This window comes from Gopherus evgoodei, chromosome 1, assembly GCF_007399415.2.
Source record: "Gopherus evgoodei ecotype Sinaloan lineage chromosome 1, rGopEvg1_v1.p, whole genome shotgun sequence".
Classification (NCBI taxonomy): Eukaryota; Metazoa; Chordata; order Testudines; family Testudinidae; genus Gopherus; species Gopherus evgoodei.
Genome location: NC_044322.1, coordinates 249339329 through 249359248, shown reverse-complemented (window position 1 = coordinate 249359248; position 19920 = coordinate 249339329). Strand labels below are relative to the sequence as shown.

Genomic DNA, 19920 nt, shown 5'->3' with positions numbered 1-19920 from the left:
CATGTTAAGGGAAAGAGCTAGCAGCTTTATTGAACACATCAAGCCAAGATGAAGGTCTTCGCAGAAGAAAACCCAAATATTCCTGTCTCTAGTTCAGTTGTTCCAAGACTCCAGGGACCAATCTAATGCCTACTGAAGTCAATGGAAGTCTCCCATTGACTTTAATAGGTGTGGGATCAAGTCCCTACTCAGGAGCATGGAGGAAAAGCTTTCTCAGTCATCATGATTATGAAAAACCAAATTCGTAAAAGGCGGAAATACCATAATTATCCCTGGCATTGTTTTGATAAATCTTTAAAGTATCTAACCTATCCCATTCTAGAGCCACGTGATAATGTTAATGTATTGTATTTCTGGAAAATAAATAAATAAATAAGCAAATGCTTTGTTATGGTGCTTGATTAATGCAAAGTTGTCACTTCTGTACAGTGTGGCAGAAGAGGAGACCAAACGTTCTACAACAACACTAACAAACACTCAAGGGGAAGGGGAAGATGATGCTGCATTCTTGGAGAGATTGGCAAGAAGGGAGGAAAGACGCCAAAAGCGTCTCCAGGAAGCCCTGGACCGTCAAAAGGAGTTTGACTCAACAACCACAGACGAGGGCTTGTCACTACCAAGCGAGAGAGAGATAAACAATATGGAAGAAAATGAGACCGTGGGGAAAGAGGAAAAGATTGAAACCCGCCGAGGACGTTACGATATTGACGAAGCCGAAATTGTCACTATGTCATACCAGAGGAACAACTGGAGGCAAGATGAAGAAGAAGAAGAAAAGAAAGAAGAAAAAGATAAGGAGGAGGTGCAGGAGGAAAAGCCAGAGCAGAGAACCATAGAGGAAAATCAGGTAGAAGTAACAATAGAAAAGAAAACAATAGACAAAGAAGAGGGGCCGGTGGTATTAGAAGTAAAATCCCTAGATGTCAATGTAGAGGAACACAAAGCAGAGAATGATATGAGTGTCCTACTGGTAGGGGAGCCCAGGGCAGGAGTGGGGGCCATAAATCTAACTGTAGTTCTAGATCATGAGAAGCTTAGGAATGAAGAAGAGGAAAAGGCTGAGGAAGAAAAGAAGAGAACAGAGGAAAGGGAAAGGCTTGAGGCAGAAGAGAGGGAGAGGGTTAAGGCAGAGGAACAAAAAAAAGCTGAAGAAGAAAGAGCTAGAATTGAAGCAGAAGAGAAAAGAGCAGCCCAGGAAAAAGAAAGGATTGAGGCAGAAGAGAGGGAGAGGATTCAGGCAGAGGAGAAGAAGAGAGCAGCTGAAGAAAGGGAGAGGGCAAAGGTAGAGGAGGAGAAGAAGAAAGCAGAAGAAAGGGAGAGGGCTAAGGCAGAGGAGGAGAAGAAGAGAGCAGCTGAAGAAAGGGAGAGGGCTAAGGCAGAGGAGGAGAAGAAGAGAGCGGCTGAAGAAAGGGAGAGGGCTAAGGCAGAGGAGGAGAAGAAGAAAGCAGAAGTAAGGGAGAGGGCTAAGGCAGAGGAGAAGAAGAAAGCAGAAGAAAGGGAGAGGGCTAAGGCAGAGGAGAAGAAGAAAGCAGAAGAAAGGGAGAGGGCTAAGGCAGAGGAGAAGAAGAGAGCAGCTGAAGAAAAGGCTAAGCTAGAAGAGGCGAAATTAAAGGCAAAACAAAAGGTAGAAGAGAAAAAAATTGAAGACAAAAAAGTAGAAGATAAACAGGTAAAAGAGAAGAAAATAGAAGAAAAACAGGTAAAAGAGAAGAAGGTGCAAGAGGAAAAACCTCAAACAGTCTCTCTAAGAAAACAGGTACAGTAAACATTTTGCACCAAACGGATGATGCCTGTGATTTGTGAGAAATGTAATGCAAGACAAAAAATTGGACTGGAATTTACTCACAGTTCTGTTCCTGTGTTTAAACTACTAACTCTGTTCCATCAATATTTGATTTCCTTTTTACTAAAGCTTCTTGCTTCTACTTATCAATAATGCAATGCATGTCACACTTACGCTTCCCCATCCTGGCTCTGAGATCCTGCAAAGGAAAACCTTGCATGTCAAGATCTCTGCACAATTTACCGCTGCCTTTTCCTGTTGCTTTAAGCCAGCCTAGTGCAATAACGTCCAAGGGATGGAAAAGCACAATTCAACACAGGAGATATGTGGGCACCTGGGAAATACTGTGTGAAGAACGCTGACTAGAAATGTATGTTTGAAGCAAGCACAGCTGGGGGCGCTCTCTGCTGGGACATGTGAACAGTGGCACGCGAGGGAGAAGTAAGCGCAAAAGTCCAGAGGGGGTATGGGAGCACAGTCCCTTGCGAGGGGAAGAGCAAGCACAGCTGCACACGGAGATGCGGGCACGGCAGCACAAGACGGGTATGTGAGCACAGCTTTGGCAAATGGGAGTGGACAGGGCTTGTTGTAGAGTGACATTTTCATCTTAAAAATAAAAAGGGGGAAGAAAAAGAGGTTAAAGTGGAAGCTAAAAAAGAAAAGTTACCAGATGAGAAACGTCAACCCACCTTCAGAAAACAGCAGGTAATTATGATCTACAAAAATTGATGCTATAAGGAAATGTTCAGGAATTTAAACAAATTCAGCATGAGCCGTTAGCATGAAGGCACGAAGCAGCAAACCACTTAAGCATATGCTCCACATTAAGCAGTTGGATAGTCTCATGATGTCAGTACAGATGGGACGATTCAGATGCTCAGTGTTAAGCATATGGTTAAGTATTTTGCTAACTGGGTCCTTAGGACCAAATCCTGTTTACCTTACTTAACATGAGTACCTCAGTGACTTCAATGGGACTCACTCAAGTAAGTGATGCAAGCAAGATTTGGGCCCTGGAGATGAATTTCTCAGGATTGTACCAACTAATCATCCTTCCCTGGTTTCCTCTACTTTACTATAAACTTTACTCTTGTGACTGAGACCTACTTTCATAATATTCATGGATGCTTCTAGGTCCCTTTGGCCACTTAACTGATCTAACTAATGATTTTTCTTCCCCCAAATAATCCAGTGCCTAATGATATAAACCTTGCAGACCCAAGATTCTTTTTTTGTTTTAAAGAGAAATTCTACAAAATTTACTGCATTGCATTTCTACTGTAAACACAGGAGCTGGTGCCATGGTGTTTTACTGTATGGTAAGTAAATAAGGTTGGGAACCATTTACTCCTCAGATTTGTAATTGGCAAACAGGGAGAGGTGCTTAGTATTTGTGCAGTGGACCCGCTTTTGGCACAATTTTGCAAGGTGCTGAGCGCTTCAACTTCCAGGGCCTTGCAGGATTGTGCCTCTTTGGGCTCAAGCACATCCATGTGGTATAAAGTAAGCCATAGCCCCGCTGGATGGATATTTAGTAAAGGTGGAATGACCTGTCTGTGTATCTGCTTGGACAACCTGAAGGCCAGTCCTGCTGCTGCTGTAAATCAGTGCAGCTCCATTGAAGTTGCCGATTTACACCTGCTGAGGATTTGGCCCAATATCTTGGGTGTAGAAAAGCAGCTAGTGGAACTCGGCATATTACAGGTGATTATCCCACCCTGAGGATCAGGCTTGATAGCAAATGGTGCTACAGACTTTTCTGGAGTGCAGTGCCCAGTTTCAGATACCTCAATTGAAGATGGACATAGGTGAGATTGAAAAGATCCAGAGAGGGCAATGAAGAGAGTAGAAAAATGTTTGTAATTCCTATAAGGAGACATTGGTAAAACTAGGATAATTTAGCCTGCAAAGGAGAATAGTTAAAGGACTCTTCGTGTTGATAGTTACGAACTAAACAGTCACTCTGATTGCCTCATAAAACCGAGCAAAGAGTTACTCAATGAAATGAGGACAAGATTGGGAGTGACCAAAAGATGTTACAAACCGATGACAGTTCATTAGAGTGAGTGAACAGAATTGATTGTCTCTGACTAGTTCCTAGAAGTTAGGAGTCCACATCTTCAAGCCACTACTGTTACTACTAGCAATAATAGGCTTGGCTGCTGGTAATCACAGCGTCCAGGCCAAAGAATGCGTGTAAAGCAAATAGAAGGAAAATATTCCTTCGAAACGAGTCAACCTGTGGAATTTACCACCGCACAAAAACAGATCATACTGGAGATTCTTTTTAAAAGGGACTGGATAAATATATGACCAATCATGTCAGTTTCACTTGGCCTCGCTAGATTTTTGTCCTGCACAGTGCTGAGTGCCCTCAATTCCCATTGAAATTAATGGGAGCTGAAGATGCTCAGCATCTCACAGGACCCCCATGAGTATAGGCTGCAAGAGCGAACCCTTAAAGATAATGGCCAACATTCTCAAAAGGGATTAGAGATTTTGCATTCCTCAGTTTTTGGGTCCTCAACTTGAAACACCTTTAAAACACCTCATTTTTGGAATGTGCTAAGCACCCACCTCCCAAAAGGTATCTCAAATTGAACACCAAACCAAAGTCATTAGTCCCTTTTGAAAATCTTGGCCATCTCTTTTTGGCTTAGGACAAGAATGGTGTTCTCACTACAGCAAAAAGGTCAAGATGAGCAGCCTTTCAGTACACACCTGCCATGACAGTGATACACGAAATTCAACAAAGCCTGTTTTGACAGGTTATGTAGTTATTAATAGAGTTGAGAGACTGTAAGCCTGACTAGATCTGGGGGCATTCTTCTCCTCGCTCTCTTACCTCAGATTTATGCCTAATGTACCTGTGTTACACCAGTGCACATCCACTATAAGTGAGATCAGAATTTGGCCCTCACAGTGTAGGTTTCAGTCAGATTAGCAAATCAAAAGTCTAGCCTCTTCTTTGAACTGTCCCAAATGGTCTGGAAAGTTCAGCAGAACAAGTTTTCTCATGACATGAGACTCCTGGTATTTCCTGCTTCCGGTTTGGCTAGACATGCTGCAAAAGTAGCCTTTTCTCATGGTATATAGATATCTCTACTTTGATAGAGATGGGCTCCAGACCTAAACCTTAGGGTACCTCTACACTGCAGGTGGGCATGCACTTTCCAGCTTGGGTAGACAGATAGACGATAGCTCTTCTTGAGCTAGTTCACTAAAAATAGCAACGTAGCCAATGGTAGCACAGGCAGCAGCTTGGGCACATACCCAAGGGGTCTGTGCAGGTTTCTACTCAAGTGGCTAGCCTGAGCTGCCACCCATGCTACCCTTCTAATTTTAGCACACTAGTGAGTCTCTGTCTGCCTGAGCTGGGAATCATGCTCCCAGCTACCGCCTAGATATAACCACAGATGCCCACAGTTATTGGGGGGCGTTCCAGAATTGAACCCAAATCAGGAACCAAAGTTTGCACTCTTTATAATTGACAGAACCAAAACTTTGAGGTGTTCAAACTCTGGGTGGAAATGTTGTATCTTAAGTTCTAATTTACTTTTCTAGCAGGAACCTGGAGATGGAGAGATGTGCGAAAATAAAAATAGCTGAACAATTTACAAACCTCCAAAAAAATTCCAGTCATGTTCAATTTAATTTTGGGGTCAAGATCTGTGGGGGGAGATGGGCGGTGTTTTTTGAAGATACTATCACAGATCTGATCTAATTCCACTAGAGTCAATAGGAGCCTTTCTGTCCATTTCAATGTGAGATGGATTGATCCCTAATTCACTGAAATGTGTAAGCATGCAAAAATGTTTACATCTGTCACTTTTAGGGTGCACTGCTATGAAAGGAGCTGTTCCTGCTTCTGTTGAAGTCAAAGGCTATTTTGCCATTAAAATTAATAGGAGCAGGATTAGGCCCTAAATCCTTGAAGTGTTTCTCTGATAACCTATTTTAGCTTCCCTTTTTTTTTTTTTTTGAGTCAAAAAGCCCAGTTGTGTTTATTATTTGTGTGTGTCCCTGCCCCCTTCCCTCACCCCCCCACACTTGGTAAAAAACCATAATCCTTTAAATCAAATCCTATTAGTCCATGAAAAGGTATTCCCTAGCCTGTTAAGTCTAAAAGTATATTTTTTTAATATTAATTTTCTTAGCAATTTCAATTAAGATGTAAGATACACCACCTGCCCCAGCTGAGACTGCAGCTAAGGCAGCTGGCATACTGGGTTTTTAATGAGACTTTGAAGGGACTTGATGAAAATCTCATAAAAGGAAATTCTGCCCTTTCAAAATCCCAACACAGAAGTCCTGGCATTTGAAATCCTGAAACAATCAACACCACAGGTCTCTAAATCACTCAGAAAGGGATTGAGTAGTGCAGGGGATTGCTAATGAGAGCCAGAGCTTTCCACTGTTATTACATCACTGGTTCAAATCTTGCCCCGACTGGGAGTGACCAGAAGACATTACAAGCTGATGACTATTCATTAGAATGAGTTAACAGGAATGATTGTCTCTGACTAGTTCCTAGAAGGTGGAGTTCACATCTTCAAAGCCACTACTATTGCCACTAGCAATAATAGGCTTGGCTACTGCTAGTCCTGCAAAGAATGCATGATCATGGAAACTGAATTCCCCTCTTACCTATTAAAGTGCTTCCACTTAGTCGTAACTGAGGGTATGTCTATACTGCACAAAAAGGTGTGTTTTGAACTTGGCTTACTGAACTGGGGTTCAAATAGCAGTGAAGACCCCATCAACTCAGCTTCTAACTCAGGTTAGCAGCTCAGGTTTAACCCCAGACTCCACTATGGGCTTCAATTCGAGCTGCTAAATTGAGTTAACAATGAAGACACGACAACTTGACTTTTAACTTGGGTTAGCAGCTGAAGTAAAACCTATAGGGGAGCCTGGGATTGAAGCTGAGCTGCTATCACAGGCTAAAAGATGAGTTGCTGTGTCTCCCCCCCACACACACACTTGCAGTCCACACCACATGATAGCTGTCACTTGTGGTCCTGGCATTGTATGAACAATATTTAATGCCAGCTACAGGCAGAAGAGGTCTTAGAGGTTCAAACAGGGCTGGCCCACAACATTTTGGCACCTGAAGTGGGGAGCTCAAATAAGACACCCAGGTCCCCTCACTTGGGCCAAAACTTTGAAAGGTCTCAATTCTGCCTTCCTCCAGCACAGCACTCCACCATCTCTGTGCATCTAGAACGGAGAGGATACTTATGCACCAGCAACAGACACAATTTTCTACACTCTGGGTCTTAGTGTGGACCCCCTAATCTAGCACCTGAGGCAGCCGCCTCAGTTCGCCTCACGGTAAGGCCAGCCCTGGATTCAAGCTGCGCAGTCATGTCAGGTGCTTTATGAGCCCCCGCCTTCCCCTGAGGCTCCTGCTTTTGAAAAGTGGGAGGGGATGCCTTGGAGTTGGGGCTATTGAAAGGTGCATTGAGCAGACGGAGGATAGAAATAGCGCAGAGGTTTGAGCTTTTTCACTGGACGCAGCTTAGTGTACATTTTTTTAAAAAGTGTCCTAGAATAGGACTGTGTACGATTGATTTTTCTCTTCAGTGATCAGATGGAAGGGCAGTAGGATGCAGAGGAATATAAGTTCAGTTTGATAAAGGTTTACAGACATTCTCCAAATAAATGTTATTTAGGCTGCCCACCAGAGTGTTTCCCAAATATGGCAAGGCTAATAGTGAAAAAGGAGATCTTCCTTGGGTTAACATTGGTATTTTCCTCCACTGCTATTCAAAGCTTGTTTTGGCTGCTGTCTAGCTAATTTCCTTAGTGGGAATAATTCTGTCCACAGAACAGAAGAACTGAAATCAATTGCCATATCCTGCACTTTCCATTAGCATCCAACCATGACTCAGCATGCTGGGGTCAGGCCATCAGTGGCAATAATAAATAATTTTCAGCCCAGAATTTTCTGGGTGGAGATTAGAGAGCAAAACTAGTGCATAGTGATTCTGGATCTTAGTCAGACTTATGTCGGACAAAGGCTTGTAGGGGAAGGGGGGAATCGTGCCTTAATGTTTTCAGAGAAACATCAGCTTCTTCATAGGAGTAAGAGCTTCACATCCGATAGTATCCTCCTCCACTAGTCACTGTTTAGACTGGGGTACAGGTGATAACCCCAGTTACATATTTATCAAAGCAAATATTGCTAAGCAACATAATTTTTAACTACTTGACTATTGCAAACTATACTTGTAATAGCTGGGTAGTATGCATCTGCTGTGACCCTGAAAGTCCTAGGAACATCCGTATAGCACATACCTCCTGTGCTGTTGAATGTATTAGCTACATCCACATGGCATGCATTTGCTTTGTGCAAATCAGTTTAAGATTATATTATTTCTATTGCAGTAGTGCCTAGGGCCCCAACCAGGGATTAGGGCCCTATTGAACTAGACACTATGCAAACAAAGACAATCCCTGCCCCAGAGAGCTCAGTCTCCGATTTGGACAATACACAACAGGTGAATCAACAGACACATGATCAGGAAGGGGATGGTGGGCAAGGTAGTGGTAGAGACTGGCTTGATTGCATAAGAAGGTAAGGATGCTTGAGATTTCCAAGGCTGCAGCAGATTTGCACACAATATAGATGAATTAAGCTGCTCACATATTTAACATAGCTCAGAAGGTGAGGTGGTTGGAGGCCATATTTTAGAACCTGACAGGCTATTCCTGCCATAGAACATTTGAAGACAGTTGCTCAGATGCCCTTGACAGTGGGAAATTTGTTTTCCTTTTCAGTCATCTGCACTGTCTAATGATGATTTTGTTGTTTTGTTTTTGGTTGTATGCGTTCTAATATCTCCTGAGCAGATCAAAGACGACAAGGCTAATAAGGACAAAGCACCTAAGGAGGAGGTGAAACCTATCTGGGATCGTAAGAAGGGATTTCCTGAACCAAAGCCACAGAACGGAGAGCGTTTCCAGGAACTTACTACTCACAAACTTAAACATACTGAGAATATTTTTAGGTAAGATACACATTAACACTAGATTTGTTTATATCAGAGTAGAGCTGTAGGGCTTGTTGCCTTTTATGGGTCTCTATTAGCATACTTTTAGCTGTGTAGTACAAGACAAACTTCCAACATCACTGAAGGTTGTAATATTCAGTGGCTCCTTTGAAATAAATTCAGGATCTCAAGCTATTTTGTAGTGGACTCCTACCCACTTTGCTGTAGTGGGGAAATGAGAAACTCATAGCAGAGTAGTAAACAATAAGCAAACAACTCACCCCCTCCGTGGGGATCAGCAATTTGTTTTTACCATACTCCTATCATCTACTAAACATTTCATAAGGAACTTCTTCTTTTCATAGTCTGCATTATGAGCCAAGAGCTGTGCTTTTATACCCTAGTGGCACAGGTGCCTGACTGAGTGAGATAACCCATTGCCAATTACACACCTGCTTTTAATTACATCCTATATAACCAGCTAGACGCAGCCTTGCCTACCTAGGGTAACTCTTTCAAGAGTTGATCTTTTGGTTGCTCGCTCTGGTGAGCCTTGAAGCTAATGATTTCTGCACAAAAGAGTGATTATTTGGTGGAGTGAAAACTACATCCAGCCAAAGTGTTCTGCCTTTTTAAGAAAAATCTTAATGTGGTTTAGCTAGACAAGAACATAAAACTGTCTGTGAGACTTCTGCTACAGTTGGAAATCTAAAGGTAACTGGTTGGTGGGGAGAGATTTGGAAAGGCTCATCTCTGCTAGAAAGTGGGGCAGCAAGGGGGAATAAAAGCAAAGAAGTGAATTGGACAAAAGTTACTAGTCATCATCTAGTTCATTGTTGTGCATCCTAGCATTTCCCTAAGGGTTCCTATGGAGAAACAAACTTTTTCAAAGGTGAAATGATTCAAAACCTCCTATAACTAGGTTGTCATATAACATAGGGATGGAATAGCAGGACATGAGTCCTGTTAGTAATTGTTCTGTATACTCAGGTCAACTCATCACTAACATGAGTTCTGTTTCTAACATAGGTATTTAACTTTTTTCACATGCTTTATTTCTTGTTAAAGCAAGGACTTATTTGAAAAACTTCAAAGGGGGTTTCTGCACTTTATCTATCTTTCTTTCTTTTCTCCTTCCCCACCCCAGAGGGAGAAAAAGTTTGATGTTTAGTCATAAGGTTTTAGTTTGGGACTACCTGTACTCTCATTGTTTATAAACAAGATGGTAACAAGAGACTGAGAGATTCATAAGATAAGTCTAAATGGCAACGATGGGAAATAAAACTCCTAAAGACCAACTGAGAAATTGGAGGCCAAAGAGACATAGTCTGTCCCATCTTTGTCTCTGTTGCTGACGGAATAGTTAGAAAACTTTATCTTTGTGGTTTCCCTTTTGCACCTGCCCTTCCTCCCCACTCTCATATGGGAGTGCAAAAATCCTAAACATGATATAATGCATTTTTCACATTGTTCTGTCATTTTTGTCTCTCACAAACCATCCTATTTCTCCTTCTGTGTGAAGGCTGACAGTTGGCCTCTTTATCTTAGCACCAAACAGGCACTTCTGAAAGCTCTTCCTTGGTCTAGAATCTCAGTACTGATTTCTTGATGTTGGCAGCAAGGGCCTGAGATTCCCAGAATATGCTGAAAGCAAAGAGGCTGGGGAAAAAAATATGAAGAGGATGACTGTCAATTATTGTTCCCTACTAGAGAATATGCAGAAACACCAGAGGAAATCCTCCATAGTGTATATTAATAAAAGAAGATAGAAATAGCCTGTGGATGTCGTGATTAGGAGATAAACAGTTCTTTTCAGTAAGAAAGACAAACGTGTCCTTGTTTGGACAAAATATTCACCCACACCTTCCAAACAATGAAGAAAAAATTGCTTAAGGCTAAATTCTACTCTCAACTATACCAGTACAAACCTGGAATATGTCTGTCGACTTCAGTGACTTTACTCTGTATTTGCCCAGAGGTAACTGGAGGCAGAAACTGATCCATATCGCTGAGGGAAAGCTTAACTTTTGCACTGTTGGCTCTTGTGGCATTTAATTGTGCAACAGTGTGGTTTCATAGCTGTAGTATTTAGGATCTCCTTTTTCTTGGGTGTAGAACAGGGAAGAAAATAAAAACAATATAAATGCCTACTTGCCCTTTCTATTGGAGGTATCAGCATGATACTTAAAGTGTTGACCCCTTTGTCTGGTGTATTAATAAATACATTTCAAGGAGCAAACACTTAAACACTGATGTGGTAATTACATACATCGGTGGTGCTATTTGACACTCTGACAAAAATATGTACCTCTTGTGGGCAGTATGAATGTACTATTTTTTTAAATGTCTTTGATTATAAGAGCTGGTTGGAAAATGTCTGGCTTGGTTTTGTTTTGGGTTTTTTGTCCCCCTGTGGAAAAAGTCAATGAAAAATCTATTTCTGGGTTATGAAAAATAAAAAACTCACACAGAAAACTTCAGCCAAGTTTTTGACCAGACCTGATATATATGCAAGTTAGCAAGAGTCCAAGATAACAATTGGTATTACATTATTGAGGCTTCTCGTGTTGAAAATATTGATGGAATGATAAGAATATTCCTCCCACCCCAGTAAATTGAAGACTAGTGCCCTAGCAACGTGTTTTAGCTCTCTTTAAAGAGATTTGTCAAACACTTTATATAATCCCTTAGAGAAGACATTTGTCTGAGAAATCAAAGGATTATTTGTCTCTTTTATTACACAGAACATAGTGTTTGTTTTGGATATGTATATGTTTCACTTCTCTCAGCCTTAAATATTTATTTATTGCTTTTCATTGGACCCCTGAATTTGTTTTCTGCATTGATTAGTTAAGTATTATGCTTTTAGAAGCTGGAACATATCCCTGTAGGTAATATCCTTACATATTTGCACCACGTAATTGAGAATAAGTGTGTATATACTATGGAGCTGGGACTAAAAAGAAATAGATCTTGAATTTAAAAAAAAAATAGACATGAAACTTTCAAGTTCATGAGTTAAGCTCTCTCTAGAAAGGGGGTGAGACACATTTGTCTTAGGTTCTGAGGCAATATGATACAAAAACTACCCTTCCAAGCATGTGGGACCCTTTGGCCTCCGGTGTCAGGGGAAGGCAGAGATGTGCCTCTGGGCTTCCCAGCCTCCTTCACACGCTGATGAAACCTGCTGAGGGTAGTATGTGCTCTGTGAGGAACAAAAGATCTTGTCAAGAGATGTTTGTGTGTGTCAGGTTCCTATGTTGCTGCCTAGTTGAGTGGTAACGAATGATCCAAACTGGCAAAGGAAAACCTGTGGCATGTTAACCTGCGTCTCGATTCTTTCTCAGCCGCTCTGGCATGAAAGCAACTACAAATACTGAGGATGGTAAGCCGGTGTCCCAGGCTGAAGCTGGCAAACGACTAGAGGAGCTGCGCCGTCGCCGAGGCGAAAATGAGAGCGAGGAGTTTGAGAAGTTAAAGGAGAAGCAACAGGAGGCAGCCGTGGAGCTGGAGGAACTGAAGAAAAAGCGTGAGGAGCGTCGGAAGATCCTAGAGGAAGAGGAACAGAGGAGGAAGCAGGAGGAGGCTGAGAGAAAAGCCAGAGAGGAGGTAATGGTGTAGTAATAAAACCATGAGATCCAAAGTTAGACTCTGTTCTGCTTCACTTGCTTGTATTGGTCTTTCATTACATCAGGGGTCGGAAGCCTTTCACAAGTGGTGCGCCGCGTCTTCATTTATTCACTCTAATTTAAGGTTTCATGTGCCAGTCATACATTTTAATGTTTTTAGAAGGTCCCTTTCTATAAATCTCTAATACATACAACAATAGTTTAGTTATATAAAGTTAATAAGTTTTTTTTAAATGTTTAAGAAACTTCATTTAAAATTAAATTAAAATCAGAGCCTCCCAGACCAGTGGCCAGGACCCGGGCAGTGTGAGTGCCACTGAAAATCAGCTTGCGTGCCGCATTGCCTACCCCTGCATTGCATGATCACACAGCGCTGGGCGGTGAGGCATACTCTTGGGCAAATAATCAAGGGGACTGCACAAGGAGAAAGGCTTTGCTGAACCTGTGTATGGGTGGCATTTTAGGCCCTGGGATAGTAGCTCGGCTTGGGTCCAGACTCTCAAAGGTATTTAGTCTCCTATCTTACATTGAAAACAATGGGCGCTAGGAGCCGAAATAATTTTGAGGATCTGGGTTTCAATATCTAAGGCAATGTTGTGTGAAAGGCTTCATTTTAGTTTTAATTTTCCTAATGTCAGCCAACTTGGAAGGCCCCAAACTAGACTATTTTATTCCTGGATCTTCTATTGTTAACGGACTGTGTTACCTTGGGCATATGGCTTTATCTCTTTGCCCTTGCTTCCGCTCCATCCCTTTGCCTGTCTCATCTATTTAGACTGTAACCTCATCAGGGCAGGGGTTGGCTCTTGCTGTGTGACTGTACCTAGCGCAGTGTGGCCCCAGTTTACGTTGGGAACTCTAGGTGCTACAATACAAATGCTTAACAGATAAAGATCTTTTCAGTTTTCTCCGTCAGATTCCTCCTTTTGAGGGCCCTACCACCATTACACTAAGTTTTTCTTCTCTACTACCCACTAAGGTTGACAGAGGCTACAACATTGGGTTTTTCATCACCCATTTATACAATGCTGTGTGATGGCACATGCTAATGGACAGTAAAGCTGCACTGTTTCTGTCACCTTCAGTCTCAGCTGCAAGTACACAATATTTGGTATTACATGATCATATACACAGGTGTGCTAGTAAGATCCTGATCTAATCCTGGTGCAAAAGGAGATAGCACCAACAGGGGACATTTTTGTCCCCTGCAAGCCAGTGGTAAAACCCTCATCTCACAAGTGGGACCATAATATCATCCATGGTTGTCTTGAGAATCTTAACTCTGACTTTCTTATTTCCCGTGCATACAAAATATCGGATGCAATGTTGCAGCAACAAAGGCTTTTGTTTATTGTGGGTGGTTTTTTGGCACATATTGTAAATTACAGAAATCTTGTTTCTGTCTAGGGAGGGAGAGATGAGACTAACATAGATGTTTGTTTGCTGCAAATGGGATTAAATGCTGGTTTTATGATGGACTGAATCTCATTAGAAATCTTTGACTCATTTAAAATTAATACCGAAAAATACATCTGCTTAATAGGGCTACGAGTAACTGCTCTCTAGTTCAACTGATGTCTTACAAAATAAAAACCCACATTATCTCTGCAGAGTAATAGCCCTTCTTAGGCTGTATATGATGCTTTTTGTCTTCAGCGCATTGGGCATATATTAATCTCCACCATCTACATGAGATAGCTAAGTATTCATCTTTGTGCCACAGTTCCCCATTTATAAAGAGGAGGAGAAGTGACTTGCATGAGGCTAAAGAAGGATTCAGTCTTGGAGGTGGGATGGGACCTTGGGAGTTCTTGGGTCTGTTCTCTGGCAACTAGGAAGTTCCTCTCTGTTTTCAAGGGAATAAATTCCATTCTACCATCAACACCCTGACTTAGAGATGTGTTAAGTATGTCTTTCGATAACATTTTTTTAAGTCAAGTGTAACAGTCTTAAAAGTTAACATTCAACTTCTAAAGTCTCAGTCCTTTAATGAAAAACAGTATTTTTCATAATGAACTGCTGTCTCTCATTACATACTGGGCCATGACAGTACACTTTAAGGAGGAAATGTATCTGGGGGCAGGGGTAAATTAAGATCGTATAGATTAACACACACACTTGATACTATGGTTGCCTAGTGCACCACAGATACATTATAAATAGCTAGAACTAAAATAGGTCACTGATATTTCTGGCTGGTGTAAGGATTTGTGTTCTCCATGAATCCTGTAAATTTCTCCAGTAGTTTAAGCGATCTGAGGTTGATGTAGTCTCTTGAAGGAAACACGTGATAGCTATGTGTTCATACTGTCTTAGGAGGAGAAGAGGAGGCTGAAAGAAGACATTGAGAGGAGAAGGGCTGAAGCTGCTGAAAAACGTCAGAAGATGCCAGAAGATGGTTTGTCAGATGACAAGAAGCCATTTAAGTGTTTCACTCCCAAGGGTTCATCTCTCAAGGTAACTTCTGCACTAAGTCTATAAATGAAAATAGAACAGGGACTCAAGCTAAAATCCCAAATACAAACATGCCAAAATTTTGGGAACACTTTAAATCTGAACAAGGATCCCAATTTGAATTTTGCAACTGGACCTTAGCCAAAACTGTGGATCCAAAGACCTTCAAACCTTGTAATATATGAAATCCAGGTCAAGACTTTGCAGTATGAGCCCCTCTCTAGAAAGCTAGTGAGTTCTGTATATATATTGCCTAGAATGCAGGGTAGCCATTGTTCTTGATAATCAGGATATCTAAAGAGAGGCCTTTCTGATGTCCTAAGGAGGATATCACTTTGGAAAATGTTTGTGTTCTCAGTGTCAAACTAACTTCAGTGATGTGTAGTTAGAGAAACTGGAGAGGAATCAGAAATGGACTCTTCCTTTCTACTTCCTCAGTTCTCTTCCTCCCTAACATTTATGAAGAACATATGGCCAAAGAGGACTCATCTTGTCTACATGCTTATACTGTATATTAAATCTATTTACCAGTGGGTGAAACTCTCCCCAGAACAGAGGGCTACCATAAATCCAATCCACCACATAGACTATCAGGGTTGGAAGGGACCTCAGGAGGTCATCTAGTCCAACCCCCTGCTCAAAGCAGGACCAATCCCCAGGCAGATTTTTGGCCTAGTTCCCTATGTGGCCCCCACAAGGATTGAACTCTCAACCCTGGGTTTAGCAAACCAATGCTCAAGCCACTGAGCTGTCCCTCCCCCCCAAGCCCCAGCTACAAATTGTTGGTCTCAATAATGTAGGTTTTTGTAGCAGGGAAGAATAACTACTTCTACAGCAAGAATTACTCTCTGTGGCTTGTGTTATGCAGGAGGTCAAACTAGATGACCACAGTGGTTCCTTCAGGCCTTTAACTATATGAGTGACTCCTGACCTCCTACTGAAATCAATGGGAATGTTGCCATTGACTTCAGTGGAGGAAGGTATTCATCCTATGAACTTATACTGCCCTTTGCATAAGGAAGGGGTGAACTCAAAGGTTTATGACTTGTCTCAGATCCTCAGCAGGATTTCCATTGAGAGCAATGGCGACAGCAGGGCCCCTGCAGCTCTCAGCTGTGGTGGGTGCTTCCCCTCTAGCAGGCTTGGGCTCTAATGCCACCTCTTGGGCTTCTGTCAGCCCCCCCCCTCCCCTCTCCCATTATTTTTAGTAAAAGTCTGACAGGTCACAGGCTTCCATGAATTTTTGTTTATTGCCGGCAACCAGTCAGTGACATTTACTAAAAATAACTGTGACACAATCTTAACCTTAGTTATAAGTTACTAAAGAGTTTATCAGTAGTTATGGCACTAGCAGCTTCTTTCTAAGCCTCCAGCTGCTAGAAGTCAAGACCATTGTGCATGTTCCTCCTGTCTGAACTTTTTCCTTTGTGCGCTAAAATGTCTGGACTTCTATGAAATGCATTTTAGGTTTCTAGCTGACAAATGGCATGATTTTTTTTCCTCTCGGTTTGAGAGAGTTTTGAAAGTGTTTACTGGAGAAATTTTTAATAGAGTTAGATGCAGCTTCTAGTCTTCAAAAGCTTTTCTGGTAAAGCTACATGGGGAAAAAAAATCTTTGGTAGACAGCTTAAGCTTTCCGAAATTTAATAAATTTCAACGACTATATTTAGGGGGAGATAAAAGCTGTGGTCTCAGTGGTGGGAGAGGATTGATGACTGTAAAAGTTCACAAGAGCAACTGTGCTAACTTTGCAGGAATTGTTCTTATTTAAAATATATATCAGTGATGCTCCCTGAACATACCAATTCTGGCTTCCATGGGCAGCTATATATCTGCTGAATACAGCTGAAATTAGCCTCCTAAACTGTTGGCCTACATCACCTTATTGGCTTCCTAGGCTCCACAACTGAGGTTTGGGTAGGTTTATGTGCATGTTCTGTAGGGTTCACTAGATCATTTTTTGACCAGGATTTTCCGTCACCCTCATTGCTCTTGCTTTTATTCTGACCTAAATTTCATTTTTTCCACAAAGGAGTGATTTGATTGAGGAGGGGGAGAAGACTTGTTGAACTAGGACCTGGTGCACATCAATATGTAAGAAAGAGGCAGGAAAGGGGTATGGCATGGTGCCATGTTATGAACGCTGCATTTATCTATCAGGCAAAGGGCTGACTAGAGAGACATAAAGACCAACAGCGTTTACAGACTCTGAGTAAGACATGCAGTCCAATGTCATTTGTTACTTTTTGTGTGTGTGTGGATTCATATCTATAAAGACCACTCTGATCTAACATACCACAGACCGTCACCCAGTAATACCTGTTGATGATAACAGTTAAACCAAAGTATATCAGTGAAACCTGAGGTCCGCTGCTTCAAGAACACAACAGGGGCATCAAGGTTGCCATCACTGGCAAATGAAGGGAGCTAGGGAACACCTGAGGAACAGGAACCTGATGTGTAGGTAGGAGCAGAGTTATGCATGGCCTTTTAGGCAAGGAAACCTAGTTTGAAGTTAATATGGAGAGTGAGAGGAGTCAAGAAAGGGAATTAAAGAGCAGTGTGTTCAGGACTTCTTAGCAGCTGTGTTTTTAGGAAAATGACAATGACCCTGGGGAAACTGAGGTGGGTGTAGAATGGAGTCCCTCAGATGAGAACACATGGGTTGGATTCTTTTCTGTATGACAGTGAGGTGGAAAAATGCAAAGAGAATGCAGGCAGAATCCTCCTGGGCTCAGAGACAGTGGAGAGGCTGCTTGCTTTTCCTTCTGTTAGGGATTGCTGTGACTACTTCAGGCCCTGGTGGGCCATCTTCCTCTTCCCTTTGGGGCTTCCTGTGAGGGCACAGGGGTGCACAAAACAAGCTCTGCTTCTCCTGTACAGCACCTTCTGCACTGGGGTCCTTCACAGTTTAGCTGGCACAAATGGGCTGCAGCAGAGGGGTGAACTGTCCTGCATGATGCTGCTTTGTTGTTTTTCTTCCCTTCAAGCCCATTCCTGAGGGGTATTGGGAAGAGCTGTAGAACTGTCCTTTCCCTTCCTAAAGCAAATGAAGAAGGGCAAAAGACTTGGAAAACAAAGTCTCCTCCGGGCCGTGAACCCCACCCCCGCAGTCTGAATCTTCAGTTGGGCAGGAAAACAAAACCAGTTTGGAGCTGAAATGGGAGGAACTCCAGCTCGCAGCCTGGGTGTGGGTGGGAGCAATGACAGAACTGTGGAGTCTTGGAAGCTCTCCAGCTCCTAGCTGAAGATCTCATGTGGGGGATAAGAGGATTCAGAGAAAGCTGGCTGCCACAGAAAAGCCACTTTGAATGCAGAGCCAGGATGTGTGACCTTGCAGGACCTGAGATTTTTTTTTTTTTTAAGACATATCTTTGCTTACCACACTATTGCTTATTTAGGCAATATCTAAGCAACCGAGCACTGACTGGGAGGAATTAGATCCCACACAGCTCCTGACTTCGATGAGATGGCCTGCCCATAGATTTATTGGTATTGTGAGATTCAAGTTTTTAAAGAAAAATATTTTTAAAGAACCTCTCCTCTAAGTTTACCCTCCTCCTCCCCAAATATTTCCCTCTTAATATGAGAGGGAGAGCCTGTGGCTTAAACTCATCACTCAAGTAAGTCACCTGAGTTACCCAAAGTCACCTGAGTTACCCTGAGGATGCACAGGTGACTTCAATAGAAAGCAAGATGGGTGCCTACTGGGGCCCTGGTGTATGCTAGTGCTCAAAGAGTCTAAGGGCAGGCTCTTTTCTCCGGAGAGCCAGAACCAAAGTGGAACAGAGTGGCTAGATTCCTACCGCTGGGTACTGTACATTAGCTAATGCTATATGGGACACAATTTTTCTGATCCTCCCCCCTGAACTGTTACTTTTTAAAAACAATATTTCTATTGTCATATCACCTGAAGTGGCTTGATAACATTTATTACACAGTTTAAGAGTCTACTAAATGGTTATTAAGATAATTAAATGCACATAAAACGGACAACTCATTCTTGGGAATAATTAGTTGGTGATCTGTTCCTAAATGTTGTGTAAATGTATGGGGTCAAATCCAGCATTAACTTATACCTCATACCATCCTGTTCATGTCCTGGGGCTGAATAGATGGCAGTGACAGCAGAATTTGTTTCATAGGCCTTAGGTTGCATCTCTAGCCTCATTTAATACATTCAGCAACTTCTTTGCACAACTATGATAGAAAAACCCCATAGCCTCCAAGCTTGCTCATACAGGACAGCTTCAAGGAAAGGAAATGCATAAGCATGGTCACACCCTAGAAAAATCCTCATCCAGCTCAGTTGAATCATGTATTGCCCTTCATCTGCCTGCGCAGCTCCCATTAACTAAGGTCCTGATCCTGCAAAACGCTACTTTAATTATATGAGTAGTCCCATGATGCCTCACATCAGTCAAGTTTAAGTGGGCGCAAAAATATCAGATCAGGTCCCCAGTTGCTATATTGTTGGTCCGTTACTAAGGCAGTAGGCCCCTAATACTGACATATGGAGATTATTCTTAAATTTGACTTGCAGGGACTGGATTTCTTGAGACACAAGGCTGGGTTCTTCCCCATCTGGTAGTTTAGCTGGAGATTAACGTCTTTGATTTCTTGAAGCCCCTGCTTGCTTTTGTGATATGTTCTGGGTGGTGTTCCTCTTAAAAAAACCAGAGTCAAAGCCATTTAAAAACCCCATACAGGCTTTTGTTTAGTGTTTGGTCTCAAATACAGGAAACGTTAGGAGAGTTTCTGCCATTCAGTTAACAATCTTGCTTTTTCCTATTTATTTTACAGATCTATTTTGTAATTTTGTTTAGTGTACGTGCCTAATATTCCTCCTCATATGCATGTAGCTTGCTTAGCGTGTGCAGTGGATTGAGTAGCCTAGTCCTCTGCATGTTTTCATGTTCAGTTTGGTCTAAGTACATTGAAAGGTGTGTGGTTTTGTTTTTTTTCCTGCATGCAACAATAATGAAAACTGTGGGCTCTTGCTGAGCAGAGTTCCAAGGCAGATTCTCATACAGGAGTGAGGAAACCTCATTAACGACCA

The 19920-nt window shown here is 42.1% G+C and overlaps 1 protein-coding gene across 6 annotated transcripts in view; it reads left to right on the top strand.

The window, feature by feature from the left end:
• CALD1 (caldesmon 1) overlaps positions 1–19920 on the top strand; it is a 255607-nt gene that overhangs the window by 220615 nt on the left and 15072 nt on the right. For 4 of the 6 annotated variants that reach the window (XM_030542558.1, XM_030542577.1, XM_030542568.1 and 1 more), the window contains 5 exons: positions 430–1756; positions 2405–2488; positions 8639–8796; positions 12126–12387; positions 14724–14864. In XM_030542558.1, coding sequence (XP_030398418.1) covers positions 430–1756; positions 2405–2488; positions 8639–8796; positions 12126–12387; positions 14724–14864 — 1972 coding nt within the window. The remainder of the gene's footprint in view (positions 1–429; positions 1757–2404; positions 2489–8638; positions 8797–12125; positions 12388–14723; positions 14865–19920) is intronic. The other 2 variants (XM_030542593.1, XM_030542600.1) reach the window with 1 other exon arrangement.